The 20,308-nt window shown below is 38.7% G+C and overlaps 1 protein-coding gene across 5 annotated transcripts; it reads left to right on the top strand.

Moving 5' to 3' along the window:
• The first annotated feature begins 1,606 nt into the window (after nucleotides 1-1,606).
• LOC310718927 (phosphatidate phosphatase LPIN3) lies at nucleotides 1,607-19,546 on the top strand. Of its 5 annotated transcripts, none has more exons than XM_083528068.1 (21): nucleotides 1,648-1,714; nucleotides 7,385-7,487; nucleotides 7,603-7,834; nucleotides 8,403-8,498; nucleotides 9,820-10,055; nucleotides 10,463-10,570; nucleotides 11,604-11,715; nucleotides 11,808-12,666; nucleotides 12,790-12,883; nucleotides 13,119-13,327; nucleotides 14,692-14,785; nucleotides 14,884-14,953; nucleotides 15,084-15,176; nucleotides 15,452-15,537; nucleotides 15,809-15,947; nucleotides 16,091-16,239; nucleotides 16,347-16,433; nucleotides 17,479-17,631; nucleotides 17,713-17,827; nucleotides 18,042-18,145; nucleotides 18,265-19,546. In XM_083528068.1, exons 3-21 carry the CDS (start codon nucleotides 7,643-7,645, stop codon nucleotides 18,404-18,406), a joined length of 3,138 nt encoding a protein of 1,045 aa, XP_083384194.1. In that variant the 5' UTR covers nucleotides 1,648-1,714; nucleotides 7,385-7,487; nucleotides 7,603-7,642; the 3' UTR covers nucleotides 18,407-19,546. The 5 variants fall into 5 exon arrangements, with proteins under 5 accessions (XP_083384192.1, XP_083384194.1, XP_083384195.1 ...); XM_083528069.1 differs by having other exon boundaries at nucleotides 7,634-7,834; XM_083528066.1 differs by lacking the exon at nucleotides 7,385-7,487 and having other exon boundaries at nucleotides 1,607-1,714; nucleotides 7,634-7,834.
• Nucleotides 19,547-20,308: the final 762 nt, after the last annotated feature.

Consider the following 20,308-nt stretch of genomic DNA (forward strand, 5'->3'; position numbering starts at 1 on the left):
CTGACGCTATTCTGGGCCAGCTAGCTGCCCTGTAAGGCGAATTTGAAATCTGATTGGTTAAAGAAACAGACTCACTGCTAATAGAGACTACGGTAAAAAGGCCCTCGATACAGACTTTGAAGGCCCTGGGTAGATTAGATTGACATGGCAGCACATAAAGGCTGAAATCTGATTGGACAAAAAAATCGAAAATCTACATACACGTACTGGAAGCAGTGCAGGCATGAGAAATGGTACGAAATAAAGAGAATAAACTGTTGGGAATAATTAATTTCATGGAACAAATATTAGAAATTAGGCTGTAAATGTAGGTCAGTGCTTTCAATAGTAATAAGGCCAGCAGGGAAGGCCTTGCTGACCCTGATGGCCCACCACTGCAATAGAAGCTGTAATCCTCCTGAACTTGTGCTCCATTAAGCAACCCCACACATAAATGGTCTCAGAAAGCTTTACTGTTGGCATGACACAGGACTGATGGTAGTGCTCACCTTTTCTTCTCCAGACAAGCTTTTTCTCGATGCCCAAACAATTGGATTTATTGGAGAAAATGACTTTACTTCAGTCCTCAGCAGTCCAATCCCTGTACCTTTTGCAGAATATCAGTCTGTCCCTGATGCTTTTCCTAGAGAGAAGTGGCTTCTTTGCTGCCCTTCTTGACACCAGGGCTGTGCGAGCAGATGCACTCACACATGCCTGCTGCCATTCCTAAACACAAACTCTGCACTGGTGATGCCCCAGTGCCGCAGCTGAATCAACTTTAGGGACGGTCCTGGCTTTTGCTAGATTTTCTTGGGCAGCCCAAAGCATTCTTCAAAACAATTCAACCTCTCTCCTTGAAATTCTTGATGATGCAATAAATGGTTGATTTAGAAGCAATCTTATTAGCAGCAATATCCTCGCCTGTGAATCCTTTTTGTGCAAAGTAATGATGACTGCATGTGTTTCCTTGTAAGTAACCATGGTTAAAAGATGAAGAACAATGATTTTAAGCACCACCCACCTTTTAAATCTTCCAGTCTGTTATTCTAACTCAATCGGCATGACAGAGTGATCTCCAGTCTTGTCCTTGTCAACACTCACCTGTGAAAGAATCACTGACATGATGTCAGCTGTTCCTTTTTGTGGCAGGACTGAAATGCAGTGGAAATCTTTTTTTTTTTAAGGTGGGTTGAGTTCATTTTCATGGCAGGCCAAGGAGGAGGTTTATGGATGTGGTGGGGGAAGACATGCAGGTAGTTGGTGTGAAAGAGGCAGATGTAGAGGACAGGGGGGTATGGAGACAGATGATCCGCTGTGGCGACCCCTAATGGGAGAAGCCGAAAGAAGCAGAAGAAGAAGTTAATTTTCATGTCAGATGGACTTTGCAATTAATTGCAATTCATCTAATCACTCTTCATAACATTCTAGAGTATGTGCAAATGGCCACTGTGCAAATTGAGGCAACAGACTGTGAAAAATGAATATTTGTGTCATTTTCAAAACTTTCGTCCACGACTGTGCTAATAAGTCTGGTTGTCTCCATGCGCCCTCTAGTGACCACTATTAGTACTGAGCAGAACTGATATAAAAACAATAGGCACGTCGGGAGGGCGGGCCTTACTGAATTGCGGCCACCGATTGGCTGTGCTTGTGATTGACATGTTTGCCGAGTCACCGCCTTGGAAATACTTCAGCGTCCGGAAGTTTGATAGCGAGGTTTCGGTGCTGGACCAAGGTAAGAACAAAAGTTCTAAATATCCGTGAATGAAATGAAAGCGGTAATGAGTTTGATTTGATGTAGTATTACGAATCATTTACAATTTTAAATAGATCAAAATTCTCATTTTGTGATGGACCTTGGAAAAATTCTTATAATAGTTTGAGGATGTCATGATCGGACTACCTGCCTGAATTCACCACGTTTGCGATCTGAAAGTTTATAATCATTGCGCAATATTTTATAATGTTTCTGTGCTCTTCACTTTAATAAGTAGCTCCACGTCTCCTCTTAGTGTGTGAGGTTGATCAGTGCTCGCTTTCTTCCTCACTGAACCCATGATGAATCAGTCCCCAATCACCTCCATTAAAAAACAAAACAAACAAAACAAAACAAAACAAAACAGTGTATACCTGGCCGAAGTCCTCTCATGTAAGTGTACAAAAAACAAAAAAACATGATACATTATAACATTATTTTCTGCTAACAGTCTTCCTGGACTGTTTCTAATCAATTTAAACTGAGTAGTCTATCAGGAAAATCAATCTTAGAAAGCAAGTCATATTTCTATCCGTTTCGAGTTACATTCAGTATTGTGAAATGTCCACAGAATAAAGTATTACTTGTGCTGTAATACTGTAAACATGCTTTTTCTCACTCGCCTTGCTTTTCTTTTATCTCTTGAAATTAAGAAGGACATGTGCAGATTGTTACAGCAAAAGCACAAAGTTATCAGTCTTCAAAACAACAACTCAAACTCTATTTTAAAGCACTGACACTAAAGATTCCTTCCATAAATGCTAAATAAACATCTGTTCACATAAGCTTAAAAAAAAAAACTCTTTCATGTGCTATATTTACTATCTGTTTCTACTATCGTGATGATGAGATGTGAGGATTCTGCAGCACTCTGGCATCATTGGCTGTAACAGGAGAAATGACACTGAATCAACAGAAAGATTTTGGCTTGAATGTCACGGACAATATAAAGTCATCACGTCACTCACCATAATCAGACACGGAAGCCTTTTGCTTCAGACCGATTTTTTTAACGCGTTTTAAAGGCAATTAGCGACATTATATTTATTTGATGTAGTCAGACCCCTTTATATATTAATTCATTTTATGTTGTGGTCTTGTGCTGCAGAAAAGAATGAAGATTTCTGTGACAAATTGATCTCAGGTGCATTCTAACTTTCTGGAGAATCTTTGTGATGTTTCTGATTGGTGTCTGTCTTCCCGTGTCAAGGTCATTGGGTTGTACATGATTTGGAAAGGCACACGCCACACTATATAGAGTCTAACATGAAAACATAAAGGCTGTAGAACTCAGTTGTGTCAGGGAATAGATATGTCTAAAATTTACTCATTGAAGATTCTCAAGAGCACCATGACCTCCCAAATGAGCAAATCGGGCCTTGGTAAGACAATTCACCAAGATCCCGATGGTCACTCTGATTGAGCTCCAGAGATAGAGTGTGTGGAGATGGGAGAAATTTGCAGAAGGTCATCCATCACTTTACTGATTTGGGCTTTATTGCTATTAATGTCCTTCTCATTCTCAACTGATCTTTTCTTGGTTATGATCGAGACTAAATTGAAGTAGCTGATTCAGTGAGGAATATTTTCCTCGTTAGCAAACACTGTCAGCACTCAAGTCATCTATGGATGTTTATTAGCATTGTTGAACACCAGGTTCTTAGAGGTTTTGGATTTAGTTCAAGTGAGAATTATTGACTCGCCTTAGTTCTGACAATTAATCGCATATTACTCATGACTGCGATTTTCAGCCCCCTCACATAATAAAAAAAAAAAAGAGATGAGATTTCACTCTGAATTGAGAATTCAGTGCTCGGCCATAACATTATAACCACCCGCCTAATATTGTGGAAATTCCCTTGTGCCATCAAAACTGCTCTGAACCACCGAGGCCTGGACTCCACAAGACCTCTGAAGGTGTGTTGTGGTATCTGGCACAGATTCTTAACGTCCTGTAAGTTGGGAAGTGGGACCTCCATTTGATCAGCCTTGTTTGTCCAGCACGTACTGTAGATGCTCGATCAGATTGAGATGCGTTTGGAGACCAAGTCGACCCCTTGAACTTTTTATGTTCCTCAAACCATTTCTGTATGATGTTTGCAGGGTTAAAGGCTGCGTTATACCAGTTAAAGAGTCTACTGGCATTAGGGAACAACATTGTCGTGAAGGTGTGGACTTGATCGGCAAACGGTTCTTAGATTGGTGGTACATTTCGCATGAATGCAGAACCCAAGGTTTTCCTGCAGATTGTTGCCCAGAGCATCACACCACCTCCACAGTTTCGCCTTATTCCCATAGTGCACCCTGGTGTCAGATTTAGCGGGACAAATCCAGTCCTGACGTAAAAGAAACATAATTCATTAGATCAGGCCATTATGTGATCTTAGACATGGATTAGCATGTAACTCTACAGATACACAGCACAACTGCTTTTGTGTTCTGACACAGCATTAGTTTTTTTTCTCAGCAGTTTGTTCTACAGTAGTGTTTGTACTTCTGTGTGATCATACCAGACAGGCTAGCCATTGCTTCTCACACACACACACACACACACACACACACACACACACACACACACACACACACACACACACACACACACACACACACACTTCAATGAACCTTCTGTCTTTCCATGGACTATTTTTGGGTTGCACTAACCACTGCATCACCTGCTTCCACCACCACAGTTTTTGACAATTGATTGTTAACTTGCTGCCCAATAATCTTCCACTTCTTCACAGGTGCTGTTGTAGCAATAAAATCTATGTTGTTCTCTTTCCCAGTAAGTGCTTCTAAAGTTATCACATGGTACGGCCCCCAGGCATTTTGATGATGTCTCTTCTGCCCCCTTCTGAAAAAACTCCCTTGTGCACACTGTAAAAGATACAGCTGTAGGTACAAATCCAATAATATATTTTTTTTACTAATGGGGCTAAAAACTCAACATAAATAATCATGAACTAAATAAATGCAATGAAATTTATTATTTAGCCAAACACACACTTTTTTTTTTTTTTGGCAGTGAGCCGGTTGGTTAGTTTTCTGTTATACATGTGCTCACACAATAAGGCCTCACCCTGCTCGTGAAGAAACACAGGGCTGAATGAAAAGAATGGCTGAGTCCTTTACAAACGGTTAGCCTAACTGACATGTGCAGCAGGTGTGTGTGTGTGTGTGTGTGTGTGTGTGTGTGTGTGCGCGCGCGCGCCTGCCTGCCTGCCTGCCTGCCTGCAGTAACTGTGATTAAAAATTAGGCCAGCATACAGGTAAGTTCTCTTTGTTTCTAAGGGAAACATTAAATGGAATTGAAAAAAATGTGTGTGTGTGTGTGTGTGTGTGTGTGTGTATGTGTGAGAGAGAGAGAGAGAGAGAGAGAGAGAGAGAAAGAGGGTGTGAAACTAACCTGACTAAAAGAGTGCTTTGTGTGTGTGTGTGTGTGTGTGTGTGTGTGTGTGTGTGTGTGTGTGTGTGTGTGTGTGTATGTGTGTATGTGGAGTGGATAATAGGGGCTGAATGCACTGGGTCTCTCTCATATTGTCATTATCAGCAGTATCACCATTCTGTCAGTTCCACATATTGACGTTACACCAGTGCCATTAGCTTTCTTACAAAAAGCCACCGATCGAACGGAGAGCTGTTAGAACGTGGCCCCTTTATATATCACCTCTGTATAAAACAGCTAGAACACACTATATATTTAAAGACAGACAGAAAGAGAGAGAGAGTGATAGTGATTACCGGTGGAAATATTAGAAATATTAGCCCCTGGATGGCACCAGTGGTGTGGAGGGTATCAGACATTACAGGAAAAGGGCATCTCTATCTCTCACTATGGGTAAGATCACTTTAAAAATCTTTAGAAGTGTTTGCTTTGACTGGCTCACAGCTCATGCATGCTGAGGCATAATCAATCGGTTTTTGGGGATTTTTGTGTTCATAAGTAATGCCAGAGAATTTCCAGAGTACTTGACTCTTACCAAAGTAGCATCCATGAACAGCGTAAATATTCATCCAATAAAACCAGTAAGAAACAGTTTGTTTTGCCTTATTGCCTGTGCTATACAGAAACTGGGATACGAACTAAATCTTTCAAACTATACGGAAAGTTGTGTTGTTTATTTATGCATGAGATGATTTGATGTTCCTCAGAGCTGAGACACAATGACACAGTTTAGCAATTTTTAGTGTCCTTAGTCCTTTGCAGTTATGTCTACACATATTGGCACACAGGACGCACTGTGTGGAGTTTGGCATGTGCTCGCTGTGTCCTTTTTCTCAGAGTTCTCTGGTTTCCTCCAACTGTCGGGCAACACGACCAAAAAAACCACGACTTGGATAAGATAAACCGCCGCTCTGTGCGAGTAGGTGCATCGTCATTACTGAGGCTGATGCTATTCGCGTTACGATGCATAGGCAACGATACGACACATTAAAGATATGAAGCAGCTACCCCATTTAAAATATGATGCTATTCAATTCAACATGGTACATATAGATCACTTTTATTTCTTTGGTTCAGACAGACAGCAAATCATAAATTTATTTAAGTGTTAGGACTTCTAACGCATGGCCTTTTCACAAACAGGCCTTCTGAAGCGCAACAGAAAAAAAAGATTCAATAAAAACAGAAGCTCTTTTCCTGTTCTGTCTCCAGGAAGATGCAGCTCTACCTCTGCCATGTTAATCTGTATTCTATGTGACTCTCAGGAGCCTCGATCTCCGTAGTGTTGTGATACGTCATAATCACGTAGCGGCAGTGGTGCTGAGAGAAATCAAGCTACATATACAAATTATTGGTCACTTTCTGAATAATAAAAAGAATAGCACATCTACAGAAAAGTATATATAAATACATTGGTTTTAAACAATGTAAATATGTTAAAAACGAGGCATCGCGATACATATGCCGGCTTGTATCCGATGCATACTTTAAAAAAAAAATCTGTTAATCTTACCATCCATAGTGTGCATGCATAAGTTTAGGTAGTGTAAGTAGTGCCTCGCAAATATATCCCATATTCCTGCCAGATGTTTAGTGTTCCCCTCGATGGTCTCTAAACAGGATAAAGCAGTTATTGACAGTTGTGGGTGAGAGAGTGGGAGATTTGCAACAATTAGTCTTTTTCTTTTTTTTTCTTTTTTTTCCTTTCTCTCAGCATACAGAATCATCATTCTAGTTTAGAATACTGTTACATGAATAAAAAGCTTGTCAAATTCATTCATTTTCTCCCGCTTATCCGTAATTCGGGTCGCGGGGGCAGCAGTCTAAGCAGGCCCCCGCCTTCGACTGCTGTCCAATCCACACAGCACCGTCCCTTACGGTCCCTCCTGCAGGTGGTGAGTCCACGGGAAGGCTTGTCAAATACTAATTCTAATTTAAGAACTTGTTTTTGTGAGTCAATTTCCAGATAAATCTTTGTTCTAGAGGTTTTTCGTTTCTGTGTTTCTGGAACAGTGGGGGAAAAAGAAAACGTGGTAATCAGGGCTTGTCTTGCACAATTTTTTTCCCAAAACTCGTCACTAATGATTTATTAGTGGACTCGGAGGAAAAAAAAAGCTTTAAAAGAAGAAATGGATAAATGATATAAGTGCTGAATTATCTCTTGATATATCATTATAAATTTCTTCTGTTACTCTTTATCTCAGGAGATCATCAACATGTCCTAGTCTTGTACAAGGCCCAGACTTTGATCTGTTTCTGGAATGTGACAGTCTCTCACTTGATTAGTCGATAACTTGTAATCCAAAGGTTACTATCAGATTCCACGTTAAGCTTCTTAAGCGTCATTGCTGGTTTGGTGACATCTGAAAACCGAGTATATCTCTTTTTTTTGTGCTGGCTGTATTTCTTCTATTTTTCATAGATCAATTAAGCAGTCTGTCTCCCCCTCTCAGTCCCAGACCATGAACTACGTAGGCCAGTTGGCGGAGACGGTCTTTGTTACTGTAAAGGAGCTCTATCGTGGATTAAACCCCGCTACACTCACCGGTGGGATCGATGTCATCGTTGTGCGCCAGCCGGACGGCAGCCTCCAGTGTTCACCTTTTCATGTGCGCTTTGGAAAACTGGGAGTTCTTCGCTCTAAGGAGAAAGTGGTGAGGGATATTCTATAAGGGGACACTAAAGTACTTTAGTATGTCAGATGTTGTTTCTATGTTGAATATACTGGTTGTTATGCTAATAAGATACACCCGTGTTGTAATTCATGTCAGGATTCAGGAGTTTTGCTGTATTATAAATAATATACGTTTTTTTTTTGTTTTTTTTTTTTCCTTTAGCAAATATTTCACAGGTTATATGGAGTATCTCACAAAAGTGAATTTGTCACATTTCAGCAACCATTTTAGTATTTATTCTTAAGGAACAATACTATAGCAATAAAACCTGTATATATTTAAGAGTAGTGAATGTGCAGACTTCCACCAGGTGCTTGAAGAAGTTTGGCTTAAAATGGCCTGTGCAATAAGAAATAGCTAACATTATACAGTTACCAAATTCTAAAGAAAAAAGCACTACTTTATACTTTATCCCCGGTGCTTTATGAGTGCTTCATATTAGCCATTCATAATGCTTGCTGAAAGGTCCAGTCGCATGCCCAGAGGCTAGCCTGAATAAAAAATGTCTAATAATATGTGATGATCTTAATATTACATCTATTTCCAGGTGGATATCGAGATCAATGGTGAGCCAGTGGACCTGCACATGAAACTTGGAGACAATGGAGAAGCATTCTTCGTGGAAGAAAACGAAAGCTTTGAGGTAATAGAATCGTCTCATTGATTATACAGCATTGTGTTTACAAACCCGATTCCAAAGAAGTTGGGACACTGTACAAATTGTAAATAAAAAAGGAATGCAATAATTTACAAATCTCAAAAACTTATATTTTATTCACAATAGAATATAGATAACATATCAAATGTTGAAAGTGGGACATTTTGAAATGTCATGCTAAATATTGGCTCAATTTGGATTTCATGAGAGCTGCACATTAAAAAAAAATGCTACTGTAATGGAAATCACAACATGGGCTCAGGAATACTTCCAGAAAACATTGTCAGTGAACACAATCCACCGTGCCATTCGCCGTTGCCGAGTAAAACTCTATAGGTCAAAAAAGAAGCCATATCTAAACATGATCCAGAAGAGCGGGCGTTTTCTCTGGGCCAAGGCTCATTTAAAATGGACTGTACAAAGTGGAAAACTGTTCTGTGGTCAGACGAATAAAAATCTGAAGTTATTTTTGGAAAACTGGGACGCCATGTCATCCGGATTAAAAGGAAAAGGACAACCCAAGTTGTTATCAGCGCTCAGTTCAGAAGCCTGCAGCTCTGATGGTATGGGGTTGCATGAGTGCGTGTGGCATGTGCAGCTTACACATCTGGAAAGGCACCATCAATGCTGAAAGGTATATCCAAGTTTTAGAACAACATATGCTCCCATCTAGACTTCATCTCTTTCAAGGAAGACCTTGCATTTTCCAACATGACAATGCCAGACCACATACTGCATCAATTACAACATCTGTAGAAGAAGGATCCGGGTACTGAAATGGCCAGCCTGCAGTCTAGGGTTATGGGCAATCTTTCACCCATAGAAAACATTTGGCGTGCCATAAAGAGGAAGATGCGACAAAGAAGACCTAAGACAGTTGAGCAACAAGAAGACTGTTTTAGACAAGAATAGGACAACATTCATATTCCTAAACTTGTCTCCTCAGTCCCCAGACGTTTGCAGACTGTTATAAAAAGAAGAGGGGATGCCAAACAGTTGTAAACATGGCCTTGTCCCAACCCTTTTGAGTTGTTGAGATGTGTTGATGCCATGAAATTTAAAATAAACTTATTTTTCCCTTAATATTATACATTTTCTCAGTTTAAACACTTGATATGTCATCTATGTTGTATTCTGAACAAAATATTGAAATTTAAAACTTCCACATCATTGCATTGTGTTTTTATTCACAATTTGTACAGTGTCCCAAGAATCGGGGTTGTAAAGCCTGTTTAAAGTACTTATAGGTCTGTATGAAAAGTTTACTGCAAACTATATTAATATAGATTATATTGTGGTCGATTAGGAAGCAGTACCAGCGCATCTTTGCACTTCACCCATCCCTATGGAGGGTCCTGATATTTTGGAGGTACCCGAGTCTCCCGCTGGCACCACCTTGTCTTCGTCTGCTCGCCGAAGAAAACGGCGCAAGAAACGCGCCCGCTCTGATGCCCACTTCCATGAGGACGTTGGCTCCTCCTCAGAGGAGAGAGAGACTGCGGAACAGGACATCCTGAAAGAGGAGTCTGGGTTTATGGCAAGGTAGAAGCTTTTGTTCAGCACATGCAGCACTAGCTTTGGTTCCATACACAGGACAGTTAAATAGGAACCTCAGTACACTTACTAATTCATTACATTTTTCCTGTCATGTGGCAGCTGTGCAGTGCAGTGCATAAAATCGTGCAGCTAAGGGTCAAGTGCTTCACTTAATATTCATACAGGCTGCTGATAACATGGTTGGCTGAATAAATGAGCAGGTGTACAGTTCCTGTTAAAGAGGCCATTAAGGGGTATATACCTTTCAACTGGTGAATGGAAATGTCTGATTAATTACAATCAGCTGCCAATGCCTAAGTCAATAGTGGTTATATTATAATAATTCTGTGAATATTTTAGGTTTGTGTATGAATCCCCTCTTGAGTTTACTTTGTGTATGTGTGTTTTTGTAGTAAGTCTGTGTATTACTCTCTGTCTGAGGAACCAGTTGAGGATGTAATGGGAGCTCAGGCCAAAGAATTGCATCCTTACTCGGATGGAGAAGGCTCAAATAATGATAGGTAGTACCATGCATTTATTACTTTATTCTTATATATAGTATATAAAACATTTACAGGAATATTTTGTCTTCATGCTACATGTTGAGTGTAATAATACTAAAAAATAAAACAATCCCAGGGGTATAAAAAAAGAAAGTAGAGTCACGGTGGCTACTCACTTCATACCAGAAAAAAAGATTTGTTTTGCACATGCATGAAAATGCTAAAGAATCCAAAGCGCTAGCGTTAGCCGCACTAACTTCCTGGTTAGCGGCTAGCGCTTTGGATTCTTTATCGTTTTTATGTCCAGCTTCAAGAGTTTCTCTTAGGAGGACACAAATCTGGCAATTCCACATACTGAGGGAGTGAATGAATAAAGACATGTTAAAGTATGCTAATTTTATATATTATTATTATTATTATTTATTATTATTATATAATTATATATTATTGTATATAATTATTAAAACAGTTTAGTAGATCATATCTTTAGAAGATGATATAATGAATGAGACACACACACACACACACACACACACACACACACACACACACACACACACACACACTTACATGCAGATTTGTATTACCCAGACAGGGTCTAAGAAATGTAAACTATTTAATAAGATTTTTCCATTTATTAAATAAATTTAATTAGCATCAATTTAATTAATATAATTAAAAAGTATATTATTTAACCAAGCAGGCATTTTTATTAAAAGTGTTCAAATGTAAACTGTTCAAATGTTAATAATTATCAATAATTGTCAGAGTAATTTCTACCCTGTGAATCCTCCAAGCAGGCTATAGCATAAATGATAAGGGCATAAGAAAAAAATACATTACAATACATAAATTACACATTTACAAAATGATTATGTCCAAATTTAATACACAAAATGTTTGCATGTATAAAGTGTACAGTGTTCAATAGAGTGTAATGTATTTAATGGAGTCTATATACAACTGAGGAGAAAACATGAATGAAATTAGCAGTAATGCTAAATGTTGCTCTCATTTCTTTGTGTGCCCATTTCACTTTCTCCTTTTACAGTCTGTTTTATAGCCGACCCTCCTCTCCTAAGAGTGACTCTGAGCTGTTGGTGAAGCCTTCAGAAACTGCATCAGGACCCCAAATGCAGTGGACCTGGGGTGGATTTCCCAAGGTGCACTGCTTTTCTTCTACAAAATGTCCATAAATGATTTTTTCTATCCCAGCAAATTGAACATTATTTGATGTTCTGTGTTGTGCCTGCAGGTCTGTCCGTCAGAGCGAGGGAGCACAGAGCGGCTCTGCAGCCCCTCCTCTATCATTACACCCTCGGAGCGCTCCCACTTTCGCACCATCCGCCGGCAGGCCTCATTCAACATGGAGCCTTCCGAGCCCTTGACCACTGTAACTGTATTGAGACCAGAACCTTTGATTCCGGAAACTTACCCTTGTCACTCGGATAATCTCCCTAAAGTTTCCCATTCTACCCCGAGCACAGAAACGTCCTCTCCCACACACCAGGCTTCCCCACTCATGCTGCCCCACATAGAGCCTGCTGAGGGCTCTGAGCAACCGAACACTTCAGAATTGGAGGGTTGGAGTGGCCTTAATGATTGCATAACCAGCACTCTTCAAACATGTGACACAGACTGTGATGCTAGAACTGCAAATCCAGATAACACAGAGAACACAACTAAACCTACTAATACTGATATGGTAGTCAATGTTATTAATGACACTAGTCCAAAGGCTGCCATTGTGTTTTGCTCTAAATACCATGCAAGCAATATTAGTGTCTCTTATACAGCTCAGTCATGTAGCATGGGTCAGTCAGAAACCTGTGCCACCTCTCTCGATAAAATCAGCGGTTTTACTGACACAGCTCAGTGCACTACAGCACTAAAGGCAGTTTCAGTGAATTTCAGAGACAGTGGTATTGAGGAATTGACTGAAGGATTTGCAGAGGAGGAAGGAAAGGTGGCTAAAGAGGGTAAGCCCACAGGCAGTCAGGAAGTGAAATGTGTTGGAGTGACAGAACATGTGGAATCTGTTGCACAATTAGAGGAGCAGTCTAGCTTCTTGCAGTCCTCCTATAAAGCAGCAGAATCAAAGGAAAAGAAAAAAGGTAGGCTTTAAGCACAAGACTCTGATTGTGTGCCTTGTAGTTCTGATTTATGTCAGGTTGACATGTCTAACAAGATTCCTTTTCCATCTCTCTTTCCCACCATGTCTTGTCTGTACACCACAGGCAAGCGCAGCCAGCATTTGGGGCCAACTGATATCTATCTGGATGATTTATCCAAACTTGACCCTGAGATGGTTGCACTTTATTTTCCCAAAAGGTAAACATATATATATATATATATATATATATATATATATATATATATATACACACATATATACATATATATGTGTGTGTGTGTGTGTATATATATATATATATATATATATATATATATATATATATATATATATATATATATATATATATATATATATATATATATATGTATATATGTATGTGTGTTATAATTGGTACTGAATTTCATTGTCTTTTTTTCTCTTACTATCCAGTGAAGGTGAATCTTCTTACCAGGGAGAAGCTTCAGAAGGTTCAGTCCCATCGATACAGTGTCCACAGTCAGGCCAACAGTCTCCTCAGGCTCTAAGCAACACCAATGTGGACAGTGGGACTGAGTATTTGTCAGACTCCACCAGTGACACTCTGGATGTTACCATGTCCCTCTGTGGGACTGAGGGATACTCCAGGGAGATCAAAAAAGGTAGAAAATTAGTGACCACTAATTAAAAATGTAATTAAATTTTGTACCCATTCATTTTTACTGGGCTGAATTCAAAAGCTCAATTGTGGCTGGTCACCTAAAATATTGCTGGATTCAACTTCATACAAATTAGAAGGGACAACTGTGTGGCACTGACCAATCAGCCAAAAGGGGGTCTTTGTGCTGGCTGTAAATAGTGACCCACATGAACAGTTTGGTCTGCCTTGTAATTCCTTCCAAAAAAAATGTCAGGCATGATAAGCAATGTGCAACATCAGCATAAAAAATTATTATTATCATCCATATAGATGTGTGTGTGTGTGTGTGTGTGTGTGTGTGTGTGTGTGTGTGTGTGTGTGTGTGTGTGTGTGTGTGTGTGTGTGTGTGTATATATATATATATATATATATATATATATATATATATATATATATATATATATATATATATATATATATATATACAGTACAGACCAAAAGTTTGGACACACCTTTTCATTTAAGGAGTTGTCTTTATTTTCATGACTATGAAAATTGTAGATTCACACTGAAGGCATCAAAACTATGAATTAACACACGTGGAATTATATATGGAATTATATACATAACAAAAAAGTGTGAAACAACTGAAATATGTCATATTGTAGGTTTTTCAAAGTAGCCACCTTTTGCTTTGATTACTGCTTTGCACACTCTTGGCATTCTCTTGATGAGCTTCAAGAGGTAGTCACCTGAAATGGTCTTGTTGGCCCTTTTGCCTTTACTCTGCGGTCCAGCTCACCCCTAAACCATCTCGATTGGGTTCAGGTCCGGTGACTGTGGACCTGAACATATGGGTCAGGAATAAGACCAATATACACAATACAGTGCAACCTCGATACTCGCGGGGGTAACGTTCTATGACCTCTCGGAAGTAACAAAAAATCGTGAGGTTTTGACTCTCCTTTTGATGGTTCCTGTTTTAAGTGGAATAGTACATGTACTGTAAACTCAACAAAAATTGTCATAAATGTTTTATTTACTACTTTAAATGAAAAATACAATAATAAAATGTTATATTTACATTTTTATGTAATTTATTTGTACAAACTCTTTTTTTTATTTTACTCCGAACTTTACTCTCTTTACTCTCACAAACTATTAGATTTTTCGTGAGTTACTCATAATCCGGTTCCAAAAGAAAAGTCGTGAACTATCGAGGTCACGAGTGTCAAAGTCACGAGTATCGAGGTTCCACTGTATTTGAAACCCAAAAGTTAATTAAAAGGTGAACCTCATTACATGCTTCTTTTGCATGCAATAAAATTGCAGTGAACAGAGGGTTATTATTATCTTTTTATTTCATAGTGCTTTTCTTTGTTTCAGAGAAGTTCGAGGAGCACATTGTCACCTTTCCAGACTTTGTCAACAATCCTGGAATTATTGACGATCCAAACCTTGTCATCTGCATCAACTCAAAGTTGTGAAACCCGTTCAATTATGAATAGAACAGATTTTTAATGTTATAAAATATTTTTTCAGTTATTTAGTAATTCATTGCTGTTGATCTCTTTTCAGTTATTACAACTGGGCAGTTGCTGCTCCGATGATCCTGTCAATGCAAGCTTTTCAGAAGAATTTGCCAAAGGTACAAGCGCATTATAGTTTGTATCGGCTTTTTCAATTACACTTGTGATAGAATGATTTGGCCATGATGTCCTGCTTATGATGTCCAGTTTGTAAAGGAATACTGTTTTTAACTTTGAATTTTTATGTAGAGTGCAGTTGAGAAGCTGGTAAAAGATAAGATGCCTAAGAAGTCTGGTCGCTGGTGGTTTTCCTGGCGACGAAGAGACATGGAAAAAAATCAGGTATTGTTTGTCCTCTAATTAGAATGTGTGTGGGTGCCCTGGTTTGAGCAGTAGATAACGTTGCCAGGTTACTGTATATGTAATGTTTTGCATATTCTTTATAGAGTGGGAATTTAGCACTGGTATATTCAAACACCTTTAGAACCTTTAGAACAATGCTGTTTTAGCAAATGGACCAAATCTGAAAGGGTCATTTCTGAGGAACAGAGAGGATTACTATTATTTGTAATTTTTTTATTCAATTAAATTATTGTTTCTTTATTTCTCTTTTTCAGCCAAACTCAAAGCCTGATTCTGAAGAACATCAACTTGAGGCATCATCATCATCATCATCATCTCTGCCTATACCACCCTCAATAAAGTACGATTGTGTGTTTGCATAATAGATTTTTTTGCCCTATCATTAACAGGAACTAATCGTACCTTAAAAAGATATTCATTGACAATAATTGTTTTCTACCATTATATTGCATTTTTTTTAATGTGACATTCTAATTGCTTAATTAGCACGTCAAATCTGATCAGTTTTACTGTCCAACTGCTATCAATCAAACTCGAGTGCCAGACTCTAGTCAGCCAGACAGTTTGCTGACTAGATTTTTAAAGATTTGTATTTAATCTGATTTGTTCAGGAATTACTCTGGTCAGCTGTCCAGTGATGATGATGGCACTGACCCTAACAGGCTAGAAAATGTAACCGAAGCCATGAGCACTGTACAGAGTCTGACTCAGATATACCGCAAGTCTCTCCGCCTCACCACCCAACAGATCGTAAGTAACTGTTACTCTACAAAAGCTGCACTTAGTATTAGACTCCAGCACTCTCACTGTATTACATGTTAAACAGTTGTTCATTAGAAAGCCAATGCAGCCTTGAACTTGTGTGTATAAATCATTTATAATGTGTGTGTTAGGAGCAACTCCATTTGCGGGAGGGAGCAAACAAGATTGTGTTCAGTGTGACCACTCAGTACCAGGGCACCTGCCGTTGTGAAGCTGCTATCTATCTGTGGAACTGGGATGATAAAATCATAATCTCAGATATTGATGGAACCATCACTAAGTAAATATATGTTTATCATACCTGATTGTATTATATGTGATTGCATATTAATTTTGATTTCATGTGTATGTTCTGGGGTAATGCTGTTCAATGTGCGTTCATGCCAGGTCAGATGCGCTCGGGCACATTCTGCCACAGCTGGGCAAAGACTGGACCCATCAAGGCATCGCCAAGCTTTACCATAAAATACACCAGTAAGACACACACTCACACTGACTCACTATCTTACAGTCTGTAGAGAATAAGAATTGTTCACAGCAAACCCATGTGCAATAATCATAAATTACTTTAAAATATATGCATTCACTTTAGGAAATAATGACCTTAATTTAAATGTGCTTATCATGAATTCATTTTCTGAGATGGGGAACGAGGAAACGTATGTCTAGTAAATATTCGTGAAGTTATCTAATTAGCCAATCCTGCACATACAAGTCAAAAGTAGATGCTTTTGATTACTGAAAATAATCCAAAAATCCATACCGATAGTTTTTCCGGGTTGTGTCTGTTGCTGGAGCGGATGAGAAGGTCCGCCTTCATTACGAGAGTGGCCTCTAGAGGAAAATCACAGACACCACATTCTGTTTGTTTTTACACAGGGGACTGCACTAATAGCGCAATAATAAATATTTTATATTTATTATTTCATTCATTCATTCATTTTCTTCCGCTTATCCGTAATTCGGGTCGCGGGGGCAGCAGTCTAAGCAGGCCCCCGCCTTCGACTGCTGCCCAATCCTCACAGCACCGTCCCTTACGGTCCCTCCTGCAGGTGGTGAGCCTACGGGAAGGCGGCCCCACGTCAATCCGACGTCACGGACCTTGATATTTCCCTCGTAAGGGACCCCCGGAGCATAGAGGGTTAAGGGCCTTGCTCAAGGGCCCAAGAGTGGCAGCTTGGCGATACCGGGGCTTGAACCCCAGACCTATATATTTATTATTTATAATCTGTAATTTATATAATTATATTTAACAATAAATATATTTCTATTTATTTCATCTCGCATATTTTAATGATTCAGAACTGTTTTATTTTTCCTTTTGGGTTAAGTTGTTAGTTTTGGGTAAAGTACACAAATGGGTGTGATAGTCAGATGTTGACATAGTTTTAGCCATTTAAAGAATGATAACGTATTAAGTAGATATCTTTTATGAAACAAAATTTATATTGGCTGAAATTCTGTTAATGCTGTTAATAGTAACCAAGTTTACTAGTATTGTTCTGTGTCTTTTCTCCAGGAATGGCTACAAGTTCTTGTACTGTTCAGCTCGTGCCATAGGCATGGCAGACATCACAAAGGGTTACCTGCAGTGGGTCAATGACAAAGGCATTGTACTGCCTAAAGGACCTGTACTACTTGCTCCCAGCAGCTTATTCTCAGCTTTACACAGGTTGCACATTTAAATATATACTGCTCCCTTTTTTTGTTTGGTGTGCAAGGGCTATACATTTTTGCAATCTTATTTTTACAGGGAGGTAATTGAGAAGAAGCCAGAGGTGTTTAAAATCACATGCCTGACTGACATTAGAGACCTTTTCAGTCCACAGAGACAACCTTTCTACGCTGCCTTTGGCAACAGGACCAATGTAAGCCTTGTGTCAACAGTGGAAATAAAACTATTACAGCACTATGGCTAGTTTTATGTTCCTGTAAGAGTAATGTGTGTGTGTGTGTGTGTGTGTGTGTGTGTGTGTGTGTGTGTGTGTGTGTGTGTGTGTGTGTGTGTGTGTGTGTGTGTGTGTGTGTGTGTGTGTGTGTGTGTGTGTGTGTGTGTGTGTGTGTGTGTGTGTGTGTGTGTAGGATGCATTTGCTTATAAGGAAGTTGGCGTACCTGAAACTCGGATCTTCACTGTGAACCCTAAAGGGGAGCTCATACAGGAGAACAGCAAAGGCCACAAATCCTCGTAAGAAAGACACATGCAGACACTATGAATAGGTGGCAGTAAACAAAAACATTTTTATAAAAATTCATGATGATGATTGTTAATATTATTAATAACTTTTAATATTGGGTGTGTCCTAGGTATTCTCACTTGAGTGAGCTGGTGGAACACGTCTTCCCTCTCCTCTCTAAAGGCCAGCCTGCATCTTTTGATTACCCAGAATTCAGTCACTTTTCGTTCTGGAGAGAACCCTTAGAACCACTGGACCTCTCGTCACTCTAGACTTCCTAGTTTATTTCCACATCTTTTTGGTTTTGCTAAATGCCCAGTTTCTCTTTACCTCTCATTACTATAACACTAAAGTGCTGACTATAATAAGCTGAATACCAGACACTGTTCGGCTTATATGGTAAAACAGAGAAAGATGTGTTCAGGAAAGCCAAGGATAATCATTTGGTATCAAATAAATCCTCTGTTTACTTTATAAGATTTTTCTATTAATTTTACAGCATTTGAAATGTTTTTTTTTTTTTTTTTTTTTTTCGTGAAATGCATTATGTTTATATTCTCTTAAGGACAGTTACTATATTCATCCAAATACAAAGTACTATCTCTCACCACTTTCCACTATACCTCTGAGCGCTAAATCTGAGCTGGGAGCCTTGTAAAGAGATGCACGATTCCTAAGCATGCGATAAGACCGTGTCAGACTGGAAATCTCCCTGGATTTGTAAGCTTGCATGAGGCAACTTAATTTCTGTGCTGCTTCAGCCTCATCTTACAGCCTGAAAATAATACAGATGATGTTGTTGAAATAGTTTTGTAAAAGAAAAATGGGTTTTTCTAATACTGCCAAAACTCTAATCATAAATATTTATGTATTTATTTATTTTTTATTCGTGTTGACATAAGAAACACTGGTTTGAAGGCGTATGAGTATGCTAAGATATTTTGTGAAATGCTTTCACATCAAACACTTCTTATTAAATTCACGGATTTTACCCAGAATTCAAATCTAACAGATCAGCTTGCGGGCTATAACATGAAACGACGTGTCACTATAAACACTTATACACCATTTCAGCAGGATTTAATATGAATAATGAATTGATTATTTCATGGAGCGTTCTATACAGTACACTGCCATCTTTTCACATAGGCTACGTATTCAACAATCTTGTGTACGATAATTGAGAGATTTATTAGCATTTTCCTCAGATGCGGCACTCACATGGCTTGTTGATGGTTGTAGTGTGTAATATATCTATTTTTCCTTTCAGGTTTAAATCATTTGAAAAGTTGAGTGAATATGAATAGATGCTGTGCTTTTGCTGAAAAAGTGTCATTTCATTTTTCAATTGGACAGACTGTTACTGCAAATACTGCTGAGAGAAGAATAATAAAGACAACAGTGATTTTTAACTCTTGTTTTCATGCTTTTGCTTTTATTCGATAGTAAGTAGAACGGTTGGAAAAGAGAGTGAGGTGCATTTGGGTGTGGACTCTTGACCCTGATGGTTGGTGGGGGTTTTTTGTTTGTTTTTTTGTTTTTTTACTACAACACATAAGGTATTTTTTTTAGTAGCACATATCACATTGTTATTAGTTATTTCTTTTGTCATTTCTTTTTGTTTATTGTATTTTATTCTTATTAATTATTGTATCACATTCACAGTTTGATTTCTTTGTTTATTAATGACTTTCTGATATTTGTACCACTCAGTATATCCACAGTAAGGCCTAATGTGTGCGAGTGTACGAAAGCACAAGTCTCGTTTATGGTCAGTAGTTCTGTTTCTAGGCTGATGAGTTTGGGTTCGGGCCAGTGCAGGAGCAATGCCTGGCCTGATGATTTTTAAGAAGAAAAAAAAACAACAACATGAAAGAGCTCTGCCTTTATTAGATCATAAAAAGGAGAGAGTATCTACATAGTAGAGATGATGGTGGCAGATGACGTACCTGTTGTTAAATTAAAAAAAATTGGGATGCGGTAACTATTGATAAATAAGAGAAAGAATGATCTATACTGTAAACAACAACAACAACAAAAAGGCTGTGTTTGTGCTGTAAACTTTGAACACTGACTTTGTTTCTGTGGGAATGAAGCCTGAAGCTTTGACATCACAACCCTGGATTCTGTACTTCTGTACCTGGTCATGGTGGCAATATGATTATATATATTAC

The sequence above is a fragment of the Silurus aristotelis genome, assembly GCF_946808225.1.
Source record: "Silurus aristotelis genome assembly, chromosome: 2".
Taxonomy (NCBI): domain Eukaryota; kingdom Metazoa; phylum Chordata; class Actinopteri; order Siluriformes; family Siluridae; genus Silurus; species Silurus aristotelis.